The 21,174-nt window shown below is 41.1% G+C and overlaps 1 protein-coding gene across 4 annotated transcripts in view; it reads right to left on the bottom strand.

Annotated features, from left to right (window-relative positions):
* Positions 1 to 21,174, bottom strand: part of SLC25A21 (solute carrier family 25 member 21) — a 275,631-nt gene that overhangs the window by 25,122 nt on the left and 229,335 nt on the right. For all 4 annotated transcript variants that reach the window (XM_028720379.2, XM_028720389.2, XM_077925834.1 and 1 more), the window contains one exon: positions 1,086 to 1,152. In XM_028720379.2, the coding sequence (XP_028576212.2) occupies positions 1,086 to 1,152 (67 nt within the window). The remainder of the gene's footprint in view (positions 1 to 1,085; positions 1,153 to 21,174) is intronic.

Here is a 21,174-nt window from a genome sequence, read left to right as displayed (position 1 = left end):
TCGTTTGAAACAGCCAGGATTTTAAGAATTTATTTTGGTTTTTCCGTTATGTTTCGCAAAAAGCTGATTTGAGCACAGAGAAAGCAGGCAACAAATGTTTTACACAAAGAAACAAAGCCCATTTGTGAAAAGCTCTTAATCGCACAGAATTTTCACAGTGCTATTTGGAAACCGGGGGGGAAAAAATCAGGCTTAAAAATGTGTGCCAGCGTTTTATTGGTTACAGTATAGTTATTGTTGTTGTTAGTTGTTGGCATATTGGTGGGGTGGGGTGGCAGTACAGTTGTACCTCGGCTTAAGAACTTAATTCGTTCCAGAGGTCCATTCTTAACCTGGAACTGTTCTTAACCTGAAGCACCACTTTAGCTAAAGGGGCCTCCTGCTCCCGCCGCACCTCCGGAGCATAATTTCTGTTCTCATCCTGAAGCAAAGTTCTTAGCCCGAGGTTCTATTTCTGGGTTAGCGGAGTCTGTAACCTGAAGCGTCTGTAACCTTAAGCATATTTAACCTGAGGTACCACTGTATTCATTTGACCTTCCCCTGGCCACGTGGCCATGGCTTACTGGGAGGTAGAAGGCAAGAGGGCGATGAGGTCATTGCATGCAAATGCACTGGCAGGAAAACTAGATTGGGTCTGCCAGTGGTTTGCACCGCACCAGCCTCACCGCTGCCTTCTCTCTTCCCCTCAACATCTTGGTGAGCAGCAGCAATGAGGGCAACAGAAGGTCAGCAGAATACCGCTGCCCTATCACAATCATAATTAATTTGTATGCCACCTTTCCATACTTAAAACCATGCTCAAAGTAGCTTGCAACGTGAAAAGATTTGCATAATTACAAACATAACAAAAGTAATAATAAACCATAAATGAAACACATCAAGAAGTGTGCAACCAAATTGAACAATTTCCACATAAATCACAGTAAGATCTAAAAAAATAAAGATACCAACCATTAATATTAATAATAGCAGGAACAAACACACCTAAATAATGCCCCAGCCCCATCAGCTGCTACTGGTGCTATCTCATATGTTACCTCTCATATGTTATACAACAATAGTGAATTATATTAGTGGAATAATACCTTTACTGCCCTTTTGGGAGTTTCAGCCAAGATTGGAGGGAGTATACCTTTGTAGAAACCGAACAATCTATTGAAAGAAGAAAAAGAAAAGGTTATTCAGGTATGTACTGTATGAGCATTAGCCAAGTGGCAAACCTGTTTTCTTTTCAGAATAAAACAACTACAGTAATCTCAAGGCAGTCTTAATTATTCAGAACAGCCCTTATTGTCAATAGTGAAGGTCTGTTTTCATACTGATTGTGTAACTACTGCTGCAGTCCTTAAATTACGTATCCTGAGATAATACCACTGACTTCAGGAGGACAAAACTGAAATGAATCATTTAAGGAACATGGCTCAAATCTGAGTCTAGACCTCTGAAAGAATAAGCAAAAAGTAAACACAAATTCAACACGCAATGTATATCGATTAGGGCTGGAAGCTATACTATCCAATAATAATCCTACTCAGAGTAGACCCATCAAAATTAAGACATGGTGGTTTCAATGGGTCTACTCTAAGTAAAACTTAGTTGGCTACTATCCAGTGGGACTTAGTATTTTTTACAATTTATAATTACATTTATAGCCTACCCCTCCTCCAAGGAACTCAAGGTGTCATATATGTAGGGTTGCCATACAGCCAGAATTTCCCTGACATTGCTGGGATTTGCCCGTTAAAAACAGTGTCCTGGTGGAAATTGCTTAAATGCATGGGAAAATCCAGACATATGGCAACCCATATTGGAAGTGTAGATTTTGGAGAATTTCCTTTAAAGAAGCTCAACAAGTTTGGCAAACAAAAAGCAAAAGACTTGTGTCCAGATTATCACTTTCTGAAACATGGCAACCCTAAATATATGGTTCTCCCCACCTAAATTTATCGCCACAACAGATTAGATTAGATTAGGCTGAGGCTGGGGATCGAGTCACCCACTGAGCTTCAGGAATGATTGGGGAACTGAATTGTTGTCTTCTAGGTCCTAGTCCTACATTCAAACCATACTACTTTTTATGCAAAGAAAAATGTCATTCATTAATTGTTTACTATCTAGGTAGGTAGACTTTCAATAGATAATCTTTAATGAATGGAAAATGCTATTGCATACACACAGATACAACCATTTGGGGGAGAGGGGAATTGAAAGGCATATGTTTAGAAGGCTCCTTCAAAATTTAATTCAATTTGCAGGAACAGTTGCGGCTTAATTTCACAGTTAGATTTGTGTATATTTCCCCAATCATAGAATTGTAGACTTGGAAGGGACCCCGAGGGTCATCTAGTCCAGTTGCAGGAATCTCAACTCAAGCACACATGACAGATGGCCTCTGCCGAAAAACCTCCAAGGAAGGAGAGTTCACCACCTCATGAGGTAGACTGTTGCACTGTAGAACAGCTCTTTCTGTCAGAAAGTTCTTCCTGATGTCTTGTCAGAATCTCATTTCTTGTAACTTGAATCCTTTGCTTGAGGTCCTAGCCTCCAGAGCAGGAGAAAACAAGGTTCCTCCATGTGACAGCCCTTTAGACAGTTGAAGATTGCTGTCATATCTCCTCTCAGTCTCCTCTTTTCCAGGCTAAACATACTGTCACGGTCCAGTTTACGGGCGGTCGAAGTCCTGGCAGAGGACATCAAGACGGGGGGGGGGGCAAGATGGCGAGGTGGGAGCAGGAACGAGATTCCGGAAGCCAGGAGTCCAGAAGCCCAGGGTCCGAGGGTCAGAAAACCAGGGGTCAAGAAGCCAAGGATCCGAGGATCAGGAAGCAAGAAGCAAGAAGCCAAACGCAGCAAGACAGGAAGCGTGTCGCTGTGGCAAAGAGCCAAAGGGAAATGCTGACCTTATATCCCTTCCCAGCTCTTGCCACCAGGTGCTGTGAGTTACCAATCGGCTTCACCTGTGCAGCGGCACCTTGCCTCTTGAGAACATGCTTAAGAAAGCCCCAGTCCTGCTAAGCCCTACCGGTCACAGGGCCTGGCTCCTGCACACACTCCTGACACATACCCAGCTCCTTCAAGCATTCCTCGTGAGGCTTAGTTTCCAGACCTTTGATCATCTTGGTTGCCCTCCTCTGCACACGTTCCAGCTTGTCAACATCCTTCTTAAATTGTGGTGCCCAGAACTGAACACAGTATTCCAGGTGTGGTCTGACCAAGGCAGAATAGACCGGGGACTATTATGTCCCTTGATCTGGACACTATATAGTGTACAGACACTATACACTATATAGCCTAGAATAGCCTTTGCCTTTTTTTGCTACTGCATCACACTGTTGACTCATGTTAAGCTTGTGGTCTACTAAGACCCCTAAACATATCCAGAACATATGAATGCGAGCTCTCCCCCACCACCTTTAATTTGAGTACTCTTATACAATCCTCATGTGGGTCTTTGCCACCATTTTGTATCCGGCATGGCTGGAGGAATTACATGTAGCTTGAATAGATTTTGTTTAAAGGAAGGAGTGAAAGCAGATGGTAAGTGTAAGTGAGCTGGTAAAGGCACAACAGACCCAGCTCATCACCTGCCTTGCTGAAAATCAGATTTCTATTAAATTCTCTCCCTCAAACACCTTGCCTCCAGAAGGTCTGTATGACTTGTCATCAATGGATCGTAGCTTGTGTAAGACACACCGGATCTGTCTTGTCTGCACCTCCAACATCTATGAATTGACTTTGGCCCTGCATTACAAGGGTTCAACTTGAAGTCTACTTGTGCCCCTCAAGAGACAGAACAAGTCAGTGCATGTGGAGAGAGGGAAAAGAAAATGTGCATTTGATCTAGGAACATAGGAAACAGCAAATAATGGAAATCACATGAGCTGTGAGCAACGAAAACCAAAAACTGCCCAAGATATAACCAGGATACCCTGTGATGGGAGTCGTGTCCTTACAGATATTTCTGCAGAAGCAACCTTGCTGGGAGGTAAACTGGGACAGCTGTTTCAAGCAGTAGATTTTAGGGCTTCAGAAGAGAAATCTTTATTCATACACATGAGCACGTGTCAGAAGACAACTACACAAAAACACTGTCGTTTGGTTTTTTTTTTTTGCACCATCTATTTCATTTTATGTTTTTGTAGATAGTGATCATCTGTCAGTTTTTCCTTGTCTTATGTCCAGGTTGCCATATTCTCTAAGCAGCTTCATGAATGTATCATGAAAACACACCATGAAAATACACCAGCATTTGACTTATTTATTTTTAATATGCATACCATATCTTCATTAAAAATATGTATACACACACACAATCAATCAATCAATCAATCAATCAATCAAGAAAAACCACATAAAAAACCAAAATCGTAGATCACAGGTTATCAGATAACCGTCCCCTTAATAGTCAGTATAACCTTGGTGGCACAGAACAGTTTTAGCAAAAATTTAAAAATGAATACTGAAGATCCATGCTGAATCTCTATTGGAAGGGCATTCCATAAGGCTGGGCCAATGACACTGAAGGCTCAGTTTTGTGCTGATAAGCCTTGCCAACCTGGGGGACAACCAATCACTCCTATAGATGATCTCAGAGATTTTAGTGATCATTTCTCATATATCTCATATATACATCTGTGATTGTTATTTTCATGAATACCTACATTTTATGCAAACTTCCCCTTGGTATAAGCACTTTTGTATACTTTTTTTGGTTGGAGAACTGCCCCACAAAATTCAGGGATGTGTGAATTTCAAAGGATAGCTGTATTTCACTTTACATTCAGAAAAATGCAAATTAGGTAGGTCAGTTCACATTAGAAGGGATCAGTTCAAATTTAACTGTGAACTGAATCAAATATATCCTCCATCCGCAGTTGTATTGGGCCCACAAAATATTACTGATCAGTTTCATTATTATTATTATTATTACAGTGGTACCTCAGGTTACATACGCTTCAGGTTACATACGCTTCAGGTTACAGATTCCGCTAACCCAGAAATAGGGCTTCAGGTTAAGAACTTTGCTTCAGGATGAGAACAGAAATCGTGCTCCGGCGGCACGGCAGCAGCAGGAGGCCCCATTAGCTAAAGTGGTGCTTCAGGTTAAGAACAGTTTCAGGTTAAGTACAGACCTCCGGAATGAATTAAGTACTTAACCCGAGGTACCACTGTATTATTATTTATCAAAGTTTCATTATGAAGGTTTATGCTGAAATGTTGGTGCGCAGAGTTATAAATAGAATCTAAGAATGTGACATAGAGGAAGAATTAAATTCACATGATGGTGTTGTGTATTGTTACAGGATTCATTTCTGTTGGTCATTTTTCTTGGGCTTCTCTATTTCTGTTCTCTGGTGCAGCCAGTTGCGCTTTCTCCTGTCCTAAGGGTCAGAGGTCTCGCTGGAATGTGACCGTGCAGGAGACTTCAGGGAGGAGGGGAGATTCAGAAAAAACTGTGAAGCTTGTCTAAACTCTAGATCTAAACCATTGCTTTATGGAAAGCCAGCTCTATATTTACATTTCAACATGGTATTTTTTTTAAAAAAAATAATGTGTGGGGGGTCAATTACTTTTCCTCTAATTTGCTCTTCAAGTAACTCCCTAATTTATTTCCAAATCTGGTTCCCCCGCCTCCCCTTTCTTTTCTTCTTAACTTAGTGGGCTTGGGGTGTCATTAAAGTTAGCAGTATCTCTATATTAATAATAATAAATAATATTATATCATATGATATAACAATATATAATATATGCAGCTGCCTCGCTCTGCCTTATGGAAGGGCCAGGCCATGCTGAATGCATGCAAGTGTCCTGCAGTAGTTATTTTATGGAAGCTGACTAAAGTGGGTGTGAAGAAAGAAGCAAATGTAAAAGGCAAGGGGCAAGTGATTACCGGTAGTTCTTGGCTCCAGCAAGGGAGGAAAGACTTATTTTCTGCCTGAAAGTAAAGAAAGAGACTATCTCTGCCTCTGACGAAAATACACTTCTGATAAATTTATACTTAATAAGAATATAGTGGCTACAGCATTAGTAGCAATGACATTCAGGCAATTCCCCCCCCCCCCAATTATCATCACATGGGGGTGTAAACATGAGGTGTGGCCTCCGATCTCAGCTCTTCCAGTGTGCCAGCCCCACCAGCCCCACAGCTCCCTTTGATGTGTTGGGGCAGAACATCTGCAGTGAGTAGACTACTCTACTTGTGTTGGGTCCCTGTGTGATTTAGACACCTAGAAGTTGGGAGTTCTAAATTGTGCAGGGAACCTTTGTGGGTAAAAAGAAGGCCTCCCATTTTAGCAGTTATCCCTCCAACTCATGGAGGACAATAGAGATGGTGATGAGGGCAGCTACTGCGCTCAAGATATGAATAGGTCTCAAGATCCCGTAACAAATTCTAGGATTCTCCCTTCTATATTCTCCTTCATTTTTGCTTTTGTTCAAGGAAGAGGACAGCACCACCAGCGATACAGATAAGTGTTCCGAATTTCAGCATGAAAGAGAAGACAAGAAAGTGTCACCACATCTCTAAACGTTTAACGAAATGGAAAGAGTTAACAGCTGCAGCTTTAACCGAAGCACAGTTAAAATGCATTATTTTGTTTCAGCATTAAGCATCTAAATGAACATCACCATTCAATTGTGTTCTGGGCAGCCACCCAAATTCGTCTTTGCAATAGTTGATTTTGAAACATTACAGTCAATCATATCTTCCCAATTTGTTCTTCTTTAAGGCTTTAGGCACCCTTCTGGTTTCCATTTCTTGTTTGGAAGCCTTGAGTCATCCATTTTGGCAACATGTCCAACCCAAATCAGTTATTTTCTCCAAATTATATTGAAATTGGGATCTTGCTTAGTTTGTTGTTTTCCTCCCCTGTCTCTCACATAATTTTCCCTTTAAGGATCAAATACAAAGCTGATTGAAGGCATGCATATAATATCCTCTTTCTTCAGTTGCTGTCAAATCCAAGCCTGTTACCCACATACTTCTGTAATTGAAACAATGACAGAAAGTACCTTTAGGGCCCTGTTCCCTTGCCCTGCATGAATCAGGGGTTCACTGGATTTAGATGAGTTGCAGAGTTCTGCCAGCGAAGATGCACAGAATGTTTGGTGTGAAATGTACAGTATTACTGATGTTGGAAATACTTTTTCAGTTTGGCAACACTGGATGAGTGCTCTTAAAAATACACCACACAGTGAAAAGTGCATATCTGAGTAAATCATAGGAATGCTTCCGCGGATATTTGAATAGTGGCACCTTGATTTAAATTAATTTTCATAAGCTGACGCCAGGGTGCTTGGTGGGGGATGGAGGGGGGCTATTGTTTTTGTATGTTTATTACCGTGTTGCAAATAAGTTCAAAAATTATTCTCCCCCCCTCTTTCTCTCCCTCCCCCTCTTTCTCTCTCTGATTACCATACAGTGCTGAAATAATCATTTATGATTCATTAAAGGGGGAAACGATCAACCTGGATGCAATTTTGACGATGGATCCAGATTTACAATGGGTGGAATTCTGCTCACGGAGATGCTCTGCTGGTGCAAGTGCAGCAGGGTTGTGGCATTCACAATTTCTTCCTTTCCACTGAAAAGTTAATCTATAGGGTTGGGGGACTTTTGAGAACAGCAAGGGAGGGGGTCACAGGGGACTGTAGGGCAACAGGGAGTTGACAAAAAAAAATCTCCCTCCTCTGCTATTACAGTGGTACCTTGGTTTTTGAACATCTCGGAAGTTGAACGTTTTGGTTTTCGAACACCGAAAACCCGAAAGTAAATGCTTCTACTTTCAAACGGAATGGCATCTGCTGAGTGTGTCTCAATTAAATTTGCAAACTGTCCTTTGCACCTTGGTTTTTGAATGTTTCGGAAGTCGAACTGTCTTCCAGAACGGATTATGTTCGAAAACTGAGGTATCACTGTATTATTATTATTATTATTATTATTATTATTACTACTACTACTACAAAACAACAAGAAAATAACATTGGTAGGATACCTTTTATTAGAATCAGATAAAATATTTTCTTATTAGGTTGGGTTCACTTCATTAGAAATAGGAAGGGACTGTTGTTGTTTTTATTGGAAAGGTATACCACTGTTGCTTTTGTATTTTTTTTTAATTGAACAGCATAGCTATTACTATTGCTGCAACTACTAACATTATGGACAACGATGATACAGTGGTACCTCGGTTTAAGAACAGTCCTGTTTAAGAACGATTCAGTTTACAAACACCACAAAACAGGAATAGTGTCCTGGTTTGAGAACTTTACCTCAGTCTAAGAATGGAATCTGAACAGTGGAAGGGCACCGGTAGCAGGAGGCCTCATTAGGGAAAGTGCACCTCGGTTTAAGAACGGTTTCAGTTTAAGAACGGACTTCCGGAATGGATTAAGTTAGTAAACGAGGTACCACTGTAATTTTAAAAGTCCATTATTGCTACCATTATTATAAATTCTTTGTGGGGAGATATTAGGTAGTATATCTAGTTTAACCTTAACAGATCTCAATCTTAAAAACATCCAAATTCAAGGGAAATTGGTGCATCACTGACAGGATATATTATCAAGGAATATAGGCAAGCATCTGTGATGTGTACTTTTAACATCCGCAAGATTAGTTCACAGGCTATTCCATAGTTAGCAATACATTTCCTATATTGCTGCATTCAAATGTCTGACCACAGCCTAGATAAACCACACATTATTTACAAGTAAAAAAAAAAGTTTGCTGTGGGTTCTTTTTAATACCATTCCACTCATTACTAGCTGTATGTAGGCCAAGTTGAAGTACATCTCAATTTGCAGATAGTCACTTAGGAAATTTATAAGCAAAGGGATTATAATGAAAATGAATGTAATCCTTTCTTTTAAAGTATACAAAATACCTCTTCATAAGTTAATCAAACACAGTTGAACGCATACCTAATGCTAAAAGGTTTGTGTATTGTGCATTGCTGTTTGGTATTCCAGTACTTTCAGCTATAATACTCTGCGTACTTGGCATTCAGCATCATCAGGCATGGTGCTATTTTACATCAAACTAAGGAATATGTTTGATATCCATTCCATTCTGCGCATACTCTCTATATTCTGTTCAAATTTACGAAATATTCATTGAATATTTGATGCCTGTTTCTGATGTCCTGTATTTCCTTTAAATATTTGACCATATCTGATTGCAGACGTGCAATAATAGTTATGTTATGCACTAGTATCAAACAGTATCAGACCAATTGGCTTCAAGTAAGTAGCCGTACTGGTCTGCCGTAGTCAAAATAAATTAAAATAATTCCATAAAAAGATAGTTTAAAAGACTCTTCTTAAAAACCTAAAAACTCCCTTAAAAGAATCAAGTCTTCAAAAAAGTTGTATGATCTAAGAAAGTCTTTAAAAGAATCGTTCCAAAAGAATTAAAAAATTATAATGTAGCACTTTAGAGACCAACTGAGTAGTTTTAGGTATAAGCTTTCATGTGCATGCACACTTCTTCAGATACACTGAAACAGAAGTCATCAGACCCTTATATATAATCAGACCATTTGGCATTAGTATCAGACAGTATTTGTTGGCTGTCATAAAAGAATCTTCTTTGGCGATCACTCATAGCCGAGTAAATTGTCTTCTATAAACACGGTTTTAACAATGAGTCTGCCAGTGACTGTGGAGGCCAATTCTGGATTCACACATCCTTCCACAGTGGGGACATTGGTTTCTGGGTGGGAGTTGATCATGGTGAGGGTTTGCCAAGCGTGCCTTCCTCTTAGAATGTTTCTCCCTTTCGTCCTGAGTTTGAGGGTCTTCAAAGCCCATGACACCTTTGGTAAAGGCTGTTCTCCAATTGGAATGCTTGCAGGCAAGGGTTTCCCAATTGTTAGTATTTGACCGCATGTGATATTCAACAGCAAGTGAAATACAGGATTGTACTCAACATGACACTAAGGTGAGCGTTGTGTCAATGCAAGGTTTTCTCCTAGCACAATGGAATGTTCTCTCCCATCCCCCACCCACCCCATAAATCTGTTTTGAGGGTAACCCAGCCTTCCAGAGCCTATTTGGCAATAGTGAGGGGCATGCACAGGGTGAGGAGAGGGAAGAAATATTGTTGCATTAGTACTAATCCTTGCACCAGTGCAATAATTTAATTGAATAGTGGCTTTCATATTGAACGTGAGTCAAATCAACGAAGAAATGCCAACTATTTTAAAGGCGAAATTTCACATTTAAAATTCAAAACTGAATTCTGTATTCAAAAATTCACATTCGATATCAGATAGCGAAATAGGAAAATATGACAGCATGTCTACTGTGCTCCACTGAATGCAAAGAGAAGTTATACTCAAGAAGAGTATACACATTACATAATACTCATGCTATAATATGCCCATTAAAATAGTAACTTTATTACTTATTCCTTTCCTCCTTAGGGCTCAAGGCAGCATGCATGCTTCTTCCCCTCCCAATTTTATCCTTACCTCGCCTCTGTGAGGCATATTAGGCTGGGAGACAGTGACCGGCCCATAGTCACCTTGTGAGCTTCCTGGCTGCGTGGGGATTTGAACCCAAGTCTCCCAGATCTTAATATAGCACACTAACCACTACATCACACTGGCTTTCTAAATTCCCAAAATAAAGACACTTAGGGCAGCCCAAGGAGAAGGACACATATACTGTGCAAAAGGAGATCAATCTAAGGCAGTGAGGATGTTAATGAAATATATTTTTAGACTACTTTGGAAGATTCCAGCTCAGAACTGGCTCAGGAACCACTGGGTTGGCCAACAAACGGATGAATAATCAGCATCAATCTAATTTATTTGGAATGACAGTCATGGCCATATTTACAACATATGGGTCAGATTAAGTAGTAGTTGCGCGCCATCATCATATGTGACTTTGTTATTTTTGCAGAGAAACGAGTCTCCCTTCCACAGTTATTAATCACCTCTCAATCTCTTGCTCAAAACCCTTGCTAATTTTTGGCTGCCTGTTCTGTTCACGACACACCTATAAATAGATTCAGCAAGAGAAGGAAAGATGAGAACACTGTCCTCTCTTCAGCAACAGAAAGCGAAACTGGAAACAATTGCCTGGTGTGTGTGTTTTTAAAAAAGGTATACAAACTAAATTGAAATCTTATTCCCTCTAGCATGCAGTACTCTATCTACATATTTTTTTTGTAGCCAAGTATGGGTTTTTTGGGTAAAGTCTAGAGGGAAGATGGGTCTTATGACCTCAGCTGTGTACTTTGCAGCAAATGCAGAGTATTCATTAGTGGTTCAGAAATCCACATCTTGTACTGAATTTCAGCTTATAGATTTTGTCTTACTTCCTCAGAAAAGAAAATGGCAGTGGGTGTATTCTGTTGTAATAATACATCGAACAATACAACTGAGCCCTGTCATCTTGGTTTACTCTTATTGTGAATGCTATGGGTCAACTTTAGGGGACGCAGTTGGCGCTGTGGGTTAAACCACAGAGCCTAGGGCTTGCTGATCAGAAGGTTGGCGGTTCGAATCCCCGTGACAGAGTGAGCTCCCGTTGCTTGGTCCCTGCTCCTGCCAACCTAGCAGTTCGAAAGCACATCAAAGTGCAAGTAGATAAATAGGTACCGCTCCGGCAGGAAGGTAAACGGCATTTCTGTGCTCTGCTCTGGTTCGCCAGAAGCAGCTTAGTCATGTTGGCCACATGACCCGGAAGCTGTACTCGGCCAATAAAGCGAGATGAGCGCCGCAACCCCAGAGTCGGCCACGACTGGACCTAATGGTCAGGGGTCCCTTTACCTTTACCTTTATGGGTCAACTTCAACATATTAGGTATATCAGCAGGGTTGCCGGTCTCTGGTACATGTGTTTTTAATATACAGACCTTATTGTCTGGGTTAGGAAGTAGACCCAGGATCTTGGAGGAATCTGGCAGATCTGGGGTGGGACCATTGTAAAATGTGGTAGATGAAGTGTGGTGTCAAGGTAAAATCAAGGAGTGTGAGCAGAGCTTGACAGAATCTGGAGCTTATTAGTTTTTCAGCCCTAGGCAACCCGTAGTACTGGTTATCTGACAGAACAATGATTAACTGGTTAGACCTGTAAATAGTAACTGGCTAGGAAATGTATTTATTGGTACAGCGGTTTCCTATGTTCCTAGCTGATGAGAAGCCAAATATCTATGGTGGTGGTAGATGTGTTAGTTTTGTACCATATGGCTCCCATCACCTCCATTGTTCTCAAGACTCTTTGAGTCTGCCACAGAGTCAGAATGGATGCAATGCTACCTGACTCATGGGTGGACTACATGTTACATGAAAATCATGCATCCAAGTCCTGAGATGGGTTGCCAATGCACTAAAATAACCAGGGTATGAAAAACTGAACAAAAAATAGATTTGAAATCAATAGGTTGAGCCAAAAGATCTCAACATGCTGTAATAGGGGAGGGCACTACCTAGGGAAAGACTGCTACAGAGCGCATTTTGTCCCATACAAAAATTGGAGGATATATTCATTATGGTGTTAATTTCCACTGCCTGTGCAACACAAACACACAAACACCCCACTTGGCTTTCCCCTGTCTTTCTGTTTACAATAGAAAACAGTTATAGGCAAGCCAGAAGAAATTTTCCCAAAGCTTATAAACTAGAAAAATGGCTCATTATGACTCATATTGTCAGAACTGGATGAACGTTCAGCAGGCATTCTTAGCTGTCCAAACACTAGGGCAAAAATTATAGAAGGATTCTTTTCTGGCCTTTTGCTAACAGAACTTTCCTTTGCATAACAGGTACATCAGGAAACAGTCACTGGTTAAATATTGCACCACACCTAGGTCTATTCACGCAGAAAAATGTGAGAAAATGCATTTGGAACTTTTGTTATGAGAGAGGATGACAGCAATTTGTTCTTTTCTCTGACGTCACCAAAGGCAAACCTTTGCAATTGTATGCTGAGTGTAATGACAACATGACACAGAATTAAGCTATTTAATATCATCACAAAAGAACGGATTAGGAAGGAATCAGTTTCATCGCAGATTGATAGCCTTCGCTGGAAAGAAGCATTTTTTTATTTTTTGCATCAGCATATCTACATACAGTCACTGTGGAGACTTAATTAGTAGAGTACTATTTCCCACCTTACTTTTAAATAAAAAGCTCCAAAGGCAGTAAAGATGTCTGTATATATTATTTTATCATTCTGGCTACCTTAATTCAATACACACAGCAATGGAGTTTGCAAACACTTCTGCATTTCCACTTATTGGTGACTGCATTTTAGATTACTTAAAAGTACCAAATTTGCACTTAAAAAAAATAACCTCAATGTCTAAATAAGCTCACTTGTAGGCAAATATAACTGCAGGTGCAAGATGCTGTCTGAGTTGATTTGCACTTCCAAATATACAGGCAGAAAGCATTTACATGTCCCAATTTCCCTTGCTTACAAGGCCACATTGCTTAGAGCTGCTTTTATCTGAATTTTCATTTCTATGGACATATGCTCAAGCTCATGTCATATGGACTAGTTACTAACTGAAATATTCACGACAACCCCCACCCAACACTTCATGCACAGCTTCTGAGTGAAGCAGGACGTTCAAGGACTTTCTCAGCATTATGCTTTTGCTTCATGGAGAGCATTTATATGTCGAGAAAATCATGGAAAGGGCCTAGCTTGTCATAATCCACGTAACAATATGTGCATAGAAGCTACATATTCTGCATAATGATGTAGATAATTAATAATGAAATCATATGACAGTTGTTACCTGTGGAAAGGGAGATGAATGCACACTATCTCCATCCCATCAGGTCCTATACATTCAGCATGGATGTTTATCAGTCACAAACTAATAATAATAATAATAATAATAATAATAATAATAATAATAATAATAATTTATACTCTGCCTTCCCCCAGCTGACATATAAAAATGAGAACCACTATAAACATTGAAAAAACAATAATTAAGAAGCAATTAAATATTGGTAGAAGTAAAACTATATACATATATAAAATTTATTAGAACCATGCAAATAACTATAATAAAACAGCATGGCGCCAGCCCTTTCATTAAAAGCACTCACTTCCCAAAAGCATTTGGAACAAATAGCTTTTGCTATTATCCAGCAGGGCTCTTCTTATGTTAAGCATTTTAATATACTATTAGTTATGGTGGTTTTTCTCTCTCCAAATGTCCTGACGTGGCCACATGCCATTTTTGCCTCCTTTTGAGGTAGGTAAGAAAGAGAGAGAGGGAGAGGGAGAGAATCACTGCGGCAGCTAGACTGGGAGCGGCCGGTCCTGAAAGACCTACATTGGCTCCCAGTACATTTCCGAGCACAGTTCAAAGTGTTGGTGCTGACCTTTAAAGCCCTAAACAGCCTCGGCCCAGTATACCTGAAGGAGCGTCTCCACCCCCATCATACAGCCCAGACACTGAGGTCCAGCGCCAAGAGCCTTCTGGCGATTCCCTTACTGTGAGAAGCGAAGTTACAGGGAACCAGGCAGAGGGCCTTCTTGGTAGTGGCACCCTCCCTGTGGAATGCCCTCCCATCAGATGTCAAGGAAATAAACAACTATATGACATTTAGTAGACATCTGAAGGCAGCCCTGTTTAGGGAAGTTTTTAATGACTGGTGTTTTAATGTATTTTTAACCTTCTGTTGGAAGTGGCTGGGGAAACCCAGCTAGATGGGCGGGGTAGAAATAATAAATTATTATTATATTATTACTATTCTTATTATTTGCTCATGACCAGCCAAGGAGCTTCATAGTTGATGAGGAATTTGAAGATCAGTTCCCCACATCCAAATCCAGTTGTTGTTTGACTCCAAATCCTATCACTTCCAGATAGCATGGCTAACGGGAGTTGTGTAATCCAACAACATCTGGAGAGCCACAGTTTCCCCACCCTACTCCAGTCAGTGCCTTATCATTTATTTTTACCACTAAAGATTTTTGTTGTGAACTTTCCCAGTCCTTTCCATCAAAAGCCAACCCATCCTGTAATGCATAGAGGTCCCTTCTGCTGTTTTTTTAATCAGGACTTGTCTGTCTAGATTAGCAGTGACACACACACTACGTAATGTCACAGTCCTTGTAGATTTTATTTTTCAAACACCTTACAATGTGTTCTTTGAACAGCCAACCTGCCTCAGCAAGTTTCATTCCCTTTTTGAAATGTTTTCTTTATCTGTGTTCTTTTGATCAGTCAAAACGTTCCAGCCCTAGCAAAGAAGAGCTGCCATCTTGGCATGCAAGGAAATAATGTCAATTAATCTTAGCTGTGCAGCACCATAGTTATTGTTGTTATCATTCCATATTTCTTCAAAACAGGACAAATGTCTCCAAAGGCCTTTAGGCTCCTGTCCAAACTTACAATGCAGATGATATAATAAACTAAAATCAACTCACTGTAATTGACTTTTCATTTTGAGCTAGACTAGGGTAGATTAGCATCAGGCTCATGTAATGCACAGTGATTCCACAAGCTGGTTTACAACCATCTGGCTTCATCCGAAGACCCGTCACAAAGCCAACATAAATAGCAGCTCATTGGGCATGACTAAATGATTATCTGCTTTTATACAGAAGACATGCAGAGATACAACACAAACATGATCCTCTGCAGCCAGTATGAGGAGAGATTTTGTAAAAAATAAAAAATAGAAAATGCCTCTCCGTATGTCTGCCAAGAAAATAGACACTTGAGACAAAATTTTCTTCCAAGCCATAAAAGTTTGATTTGCATTCTTGTCCTTGCCTAACAGCTCATGGGAAGGAGTTACTCTATGTCTTCATCCAGGGCCATCCCAATACATTTTGCTGCCTGAGGCAAAAGACAATATTCTGTCTCCTCCACCTCCGTTCCATGTACAGAAGCTTACTCGACTGGCTGTCAAATTTTACTTCAGTGCTGACAATGGGATAGCATCCTCCTTTGCACTTGGGGACAGCAGTCTCATTCAGCAGATGCATGACAAGCCTATGGTAACATAGATCTGAGGAGAATACATACATACATACATACATACATACATACATACATACATAATTTTATTAGTATGCTGCCTTTCTATAGTTCAAACCATGCTCAAGGTGGTTTAGAACATGGAAAAAAATTACAACAGAAAATCATAAACAATAAATAAAACATCAAAAAATACATAACCAAATGGAACTATTTCCACATAAATTGTAAGATCTAAAATAAAAACAAATCATATTATTATTATTTATTAATAATATTAATAATAGCAGCAACTGAACCCCCAAACAATAGTCCTTAAACAATACCCCAGCTCAATATAATGTCGAGGGTACTCAGGATAATGGCTGAGATGAAGCCACTGTTGTTCCACCACCCAGAACCAGCAACCTGAGGCAATTAACTCATTCTGCCTAATGGTAGGGCCGGTGCTCACTTCCTCTGGTTTTTTTTAATCCTCAGAACAATTCTAGAATATTGGTGCAGAATATTAGGAACAGATCAAGGCTGATCACCAGACCTTAAAGCAGAGCTTCTATGAAGCATGGTTTCCTTTCAAACAAAGGCTTGCTATAGCCTGAACCTGGGTTTTTCATTGAAGTTAAGAGTTGCTTGGATTCCCTCAGTGTGTTTTTTGTCATGGATTAGAAATACTTTCATTTTGAGCTATATCTCATATATGTACTAATATGAGTATATTAATATAATGAAAAGAGTAATGATTTCTTTAAAGGACTAAATCATCATAAGTGAAAGGAAGCTATTTTTGCTGCTCATGGGCTTCAGTCACCAAATACTGCTCCCATACAGCCAGGGTTTGGGCTTGTCCTGATACAACAAACAACAACATGGTTTGTATATATCAGAGATGGCGGTCTGCAGCGCTCCAGATGTTGACTCCAACTCTCATGAGCTCCCACCAGCCTGGTCTTTGGGTTGGATAATGGGAATTGGAGTCTAGCAATAGTTGGGGGACCACAGGTGGCCTACCCTGGCTTATAGTCTGTATTTCCATAAAAAAATAATGCTCAAAGTAGCTATTAAAGTAAATGAATTGGTTTTGGGGGGCGTTTGTAACGCTCCTTCACAATGTCCCAGTGAAACTGCTGTTCATGTTTCCCTGCTACCCCTTCCCTTTCCCAAGCCCGCCCCCCCGCACTTGCCTTGGGGAAGTGGGTAGCTGGCAGCAGAGGCAAATCGCAAGGCCGAAGGCATGCCTAACATCTTCTCCCACAGCAGCGTATGGGGATCAGATCCTGTGTAATAGGAACTCCACCACAAGGGAATTTCCCCCTTGGATAAGGAGGACTGGCAAGGAGTGTCAAAAAAAAGGTGGGCTAGAAGCCCCAGTTCAAGTAAAAGCCAGCTTGTGGGGAAGCTGTGTTCAGTCTCCAACATATCCAGGTAGGACTGGGAGAGACACCAACGGAGAGACCTTGGAGATCCCCTGCCAGTCAGTGTAGATGGACTAATGGTCTGGCAAAGTATAAGGCAGCTTCCTATGTCCCTATGCCCACCTTAAATTGGCAACTGATCATTTGCAATATCTTTGTATACAACTTCCCCCCCCCCACTTCAAGCTTATATAAATTGGGCCCCTTCCTCTTTTCTGTCAGTCACCCTACACAAGCAGCAGCAGAAACAAATTAACCTCCAAGAAATGCATGCTGGAAAGAGGCTATTGGAAACTAAACTTACGTGAAGGATTTAATTATCTAGCAACGTTTGATTAACACACATTTTTTTAAAGAACTAATTTAGCCTCTAGGTAGATGATCTTTATTCTATTATACTGTTTAATGAAATGGCATTACATTACAGCAAATCAGACACCTAAGTTCTGCCTAGAATTCCTGAGCAATGTTGATTTTCAGTATTTCATTCATTCAATTATATTTTTGATCCTTCCTTTCTTCTGAGGACCTCAGGGCAGTGCACCTGGTCTCTCCTACCCCGCCCCATTTTACCCTCATTATAACCTCATAAAGGTAGGTTATATAATAACTGGCCCAAGATTACCCAGTAAGCAATGTCACTGACAGGGATTTGATCCTGAGTCTGGCGCTGTGGGTTAAACCACAGAGCCTAGGACTTGCCGATCAGAAGGTCAGCAGTTTGAATCCCCGTGACAGGGTGAGCTCCCGTTGCTTGGTCCCTGCTTCTGCCAACCTAGCAGTTCAAAAGCACATCAAAGTGCAAGTAGATAAATAGGTACCGCTCCAGCGGGAAGGTAAACAGTGTTTCCGTGCACTGCTCTGGTTCGCCAGAAGCGGCTTAGTCATGCTGGCCACATGACCCGGAAGCTGTACGCCGGCTCCCTCGGCCAATAAAGCAAGATGAGCGCCGCAACCCCAGAGTCGGTCACAACTGGACCTAATGGTCAGGGTCCCTTTACCTTTACCATTTGGTCTTTGATTCAGGTGAACAAAACATTGCCACTTTTACTTTTTCCTTTAGGAAGCATAATAGATCAGATTTACCTACGTAGCTCAGCACTCTGTCCTCTTCCTATTCTCTTGCACTTACATCATTGACCTTGACTGAGACGTCAGACCTGATTGCCTGGAGAAGGAAGATCAAACCCAATGCTCAACTAACTTAGAACTCCTTCACACACTTCAGGACCAGCTCAGACAAAACAGGGCTGTAACTTAGAAAGTGACTCTAACCAAGAGAGGCTCCATGCTATACTAAAAGTCAGCGGTTCCTTTGAAAGAAAAGAATTGTGATCTTCCAGATATTGCTGGACTCCAAACGGCCTCAGTCAGCATGGTCAATGGTCAGGGATGAACACCTGGAAGGTCACAAGTTCTCAGTCCTGCTTTTAAGTTCAAACCTGGCAGCAGAGGTGAAAATATCTGTATTCAGATTATTGTGCTAGTTTTCCTGTTTATAATGCTAGCACTTCTGTCATGGTTTATACTGCATTACCCGTTGTGTTATGGAACTTTGTTATGGAACTGTGTCACGCTAAATTTCATTCACACCAGTGGATATGGTGTGACACATCAATGAATATGTTGCCGCTTTTTACGCACATGCATGCATCTGTTAGGCCATGATTCATCTATGAAAACGGCAGGAAAGAATTGTATGCTGGAACATCACCCCAAGTTTCATCACATGGTATGTTCCATGAAAACCAGATGAAAATTACAGCACAAACCACCACCGCCCCATGATTTTCCAGCTTAAGAGGGTTGCAAACAGATTTATCCTGGAAGCAGTTAACATGAAAATGAGTATTAAATTTATCCTAGATTTCCAGAACTGGTTTTAATGTTGTGTGAAAGATCACATAAAATGAAGAAATTATCAAGTAAGGATATGTCAGGAAAATGGCAGGAACTGTTGTCTGAAAACAGCCACAAACAGCCACCTATATCAGGGCTTTCAGAAAATCAGGGCATAGTCCCATATGGTAGGTAGCTAGAGCAATTTGTGAAGATAACTGGGTATTCACATTTTGTTAATTTCCCCCTTTTACTGGAGCTGCTGGGCATGTTAGTGCATTGCTACTTCCTTTCCAATTCTGAAGAAAAACCAAGGGCAGGATCCTATGATAACGTAATAGGAATACTTATGTTGCCCTCTGGAAACTAGCCAAACTGAACCTCAGAAAGCAAAGGTTTTTAAACTAAATGTATTTTAGTAATGTCATTTCATGTTGTGGGAACATTAGTTTCAGATCAGTGACATGCAGAATTCTGGTATTAACCACACCAAAGTATAAACTGCCAAAGTAACTGGCATAAAAATATATCTATTTTCATCCTCAATTGACTTTAGGAAGATAGATTCTTTTGAAAAGGTAGCTGACATTAGGGCTCCATTGAATGTTTGAGAGTTGATATTTTCATTACACAAAACAGGGTTTGAGGCGATCCAAAACATTCACATAAACCCTCCCAAAATCATCCCATTTTGGGGGTAATAACAACACAGTGTTCTTACTCCTGTCTCTGGGGTCTCACATCAGGAATAACATAGGCAAGAAGGCGCATTCAGATGCAAGGATCATCGCATTAGTTTTCCTGGTTACAGTGCTAGTACTTCTGTCAAAGTTTCTAATATTCCTTTCAAAGTATATTATTACCTGTTGCATTATGGGACTGTGGTTTTTTGATCGAGAGGCCACCACGTCACACTAAATTTCATTCACACCAGTGGGACACGACAACAGACATCATTGGGCCTGTCACCATCCTTTATGTGCATGCATGCTTCTATTCCCCCATGATTTACTCATGAAAAAGGTAGGAAATAACTCTCCAGGGTTTTCTCCCAGCTCTAGCTGGAGATACCAGAGACTGAACCTGGAGCAAAGTCCTAGAGCTGGCCCACCCATGAGGCAAGGTGAGGTGACTGCCTTAGGCGGCAGAATCCACAGCATATCTTGCCTCCGTGGAATGCATTGGCCAGGGCCGCTGCTGCAGAGACAGTGATGGCTGCAGCCTGATCTGCCACCTCCTTGGCAGCCACCCCCTTTGGCCTCTATAGCAGTCTCTTGGTGAATAGACGCAGTGCTGGTTTCCTGCCACCCCTATGGAGGAAATGGCAGGGGCTGCCACCTGGGGTCTCATGGTCTCTGCACCTGCGCCCAGCATGATTCAGAGCAGCCCCCCCCCCACAATGGCCTTTGATTTGACCACCCTCCCTTTCTCCTAAAGTAGATCTCTCCCCCCCCCCCATTGTTCCTGATGGAGAACTTCACTCACTCCTCCTTCCCTCTTGAGGAGGTGCCATTTTGTCGTTTGCCTCAAGTGCCAAAAAGTATTGGGCCAACCCTGGCTCTCGCTCCGAGCTGTGGACTTGCTTCCTTTCAGCCTGTGCTGGATGTGGCCTTGCTCCTGGGTACCCTTCTCTGCTGCCAGTATTTGGCAGCAGTATGAGGGCAGCACTCATGCGCAATACTCAATCCCTCTAGTTTTTTTTGTTTCAGTGTGTTTGTGTGTGTTTTCATAACACCACAATGCCATTCTCCTACATACCTTTGCTCCTGCTACCCTAGGAATTAGGAAAACTACACTGGCCTCTCCACACACACACACACACCGCACGCCCACACACATACACATTTTCCTCACCCATGAGCAGGATGCCCACTTAACTAATGGAGGACGAAGTGATGTACAAGAACCCCTATGAGAGAAGTAACCGATATGTCAACATTCCACAGTGATAAACAGGTGA

This window comes from Podarcis muralis, chromosome 1 (assembly GCF_964188315.1).
Source record: "Podarcis muralis chromosome 1, rPodMur119.hap1.1, whole genome shotgun sequence".
NCBI classification, from domain to species: Eukaryota; Metazoa; Chordata; class Lepidosauria; order Squamata; family Lacertidae; genus Podarcis; species Podarcis muralis.
The sequence above is the reverse complement of the archived record's forward strand: the minus strand, read 5'-3'. Positions and strand labels throughout refer to the sequence as shown.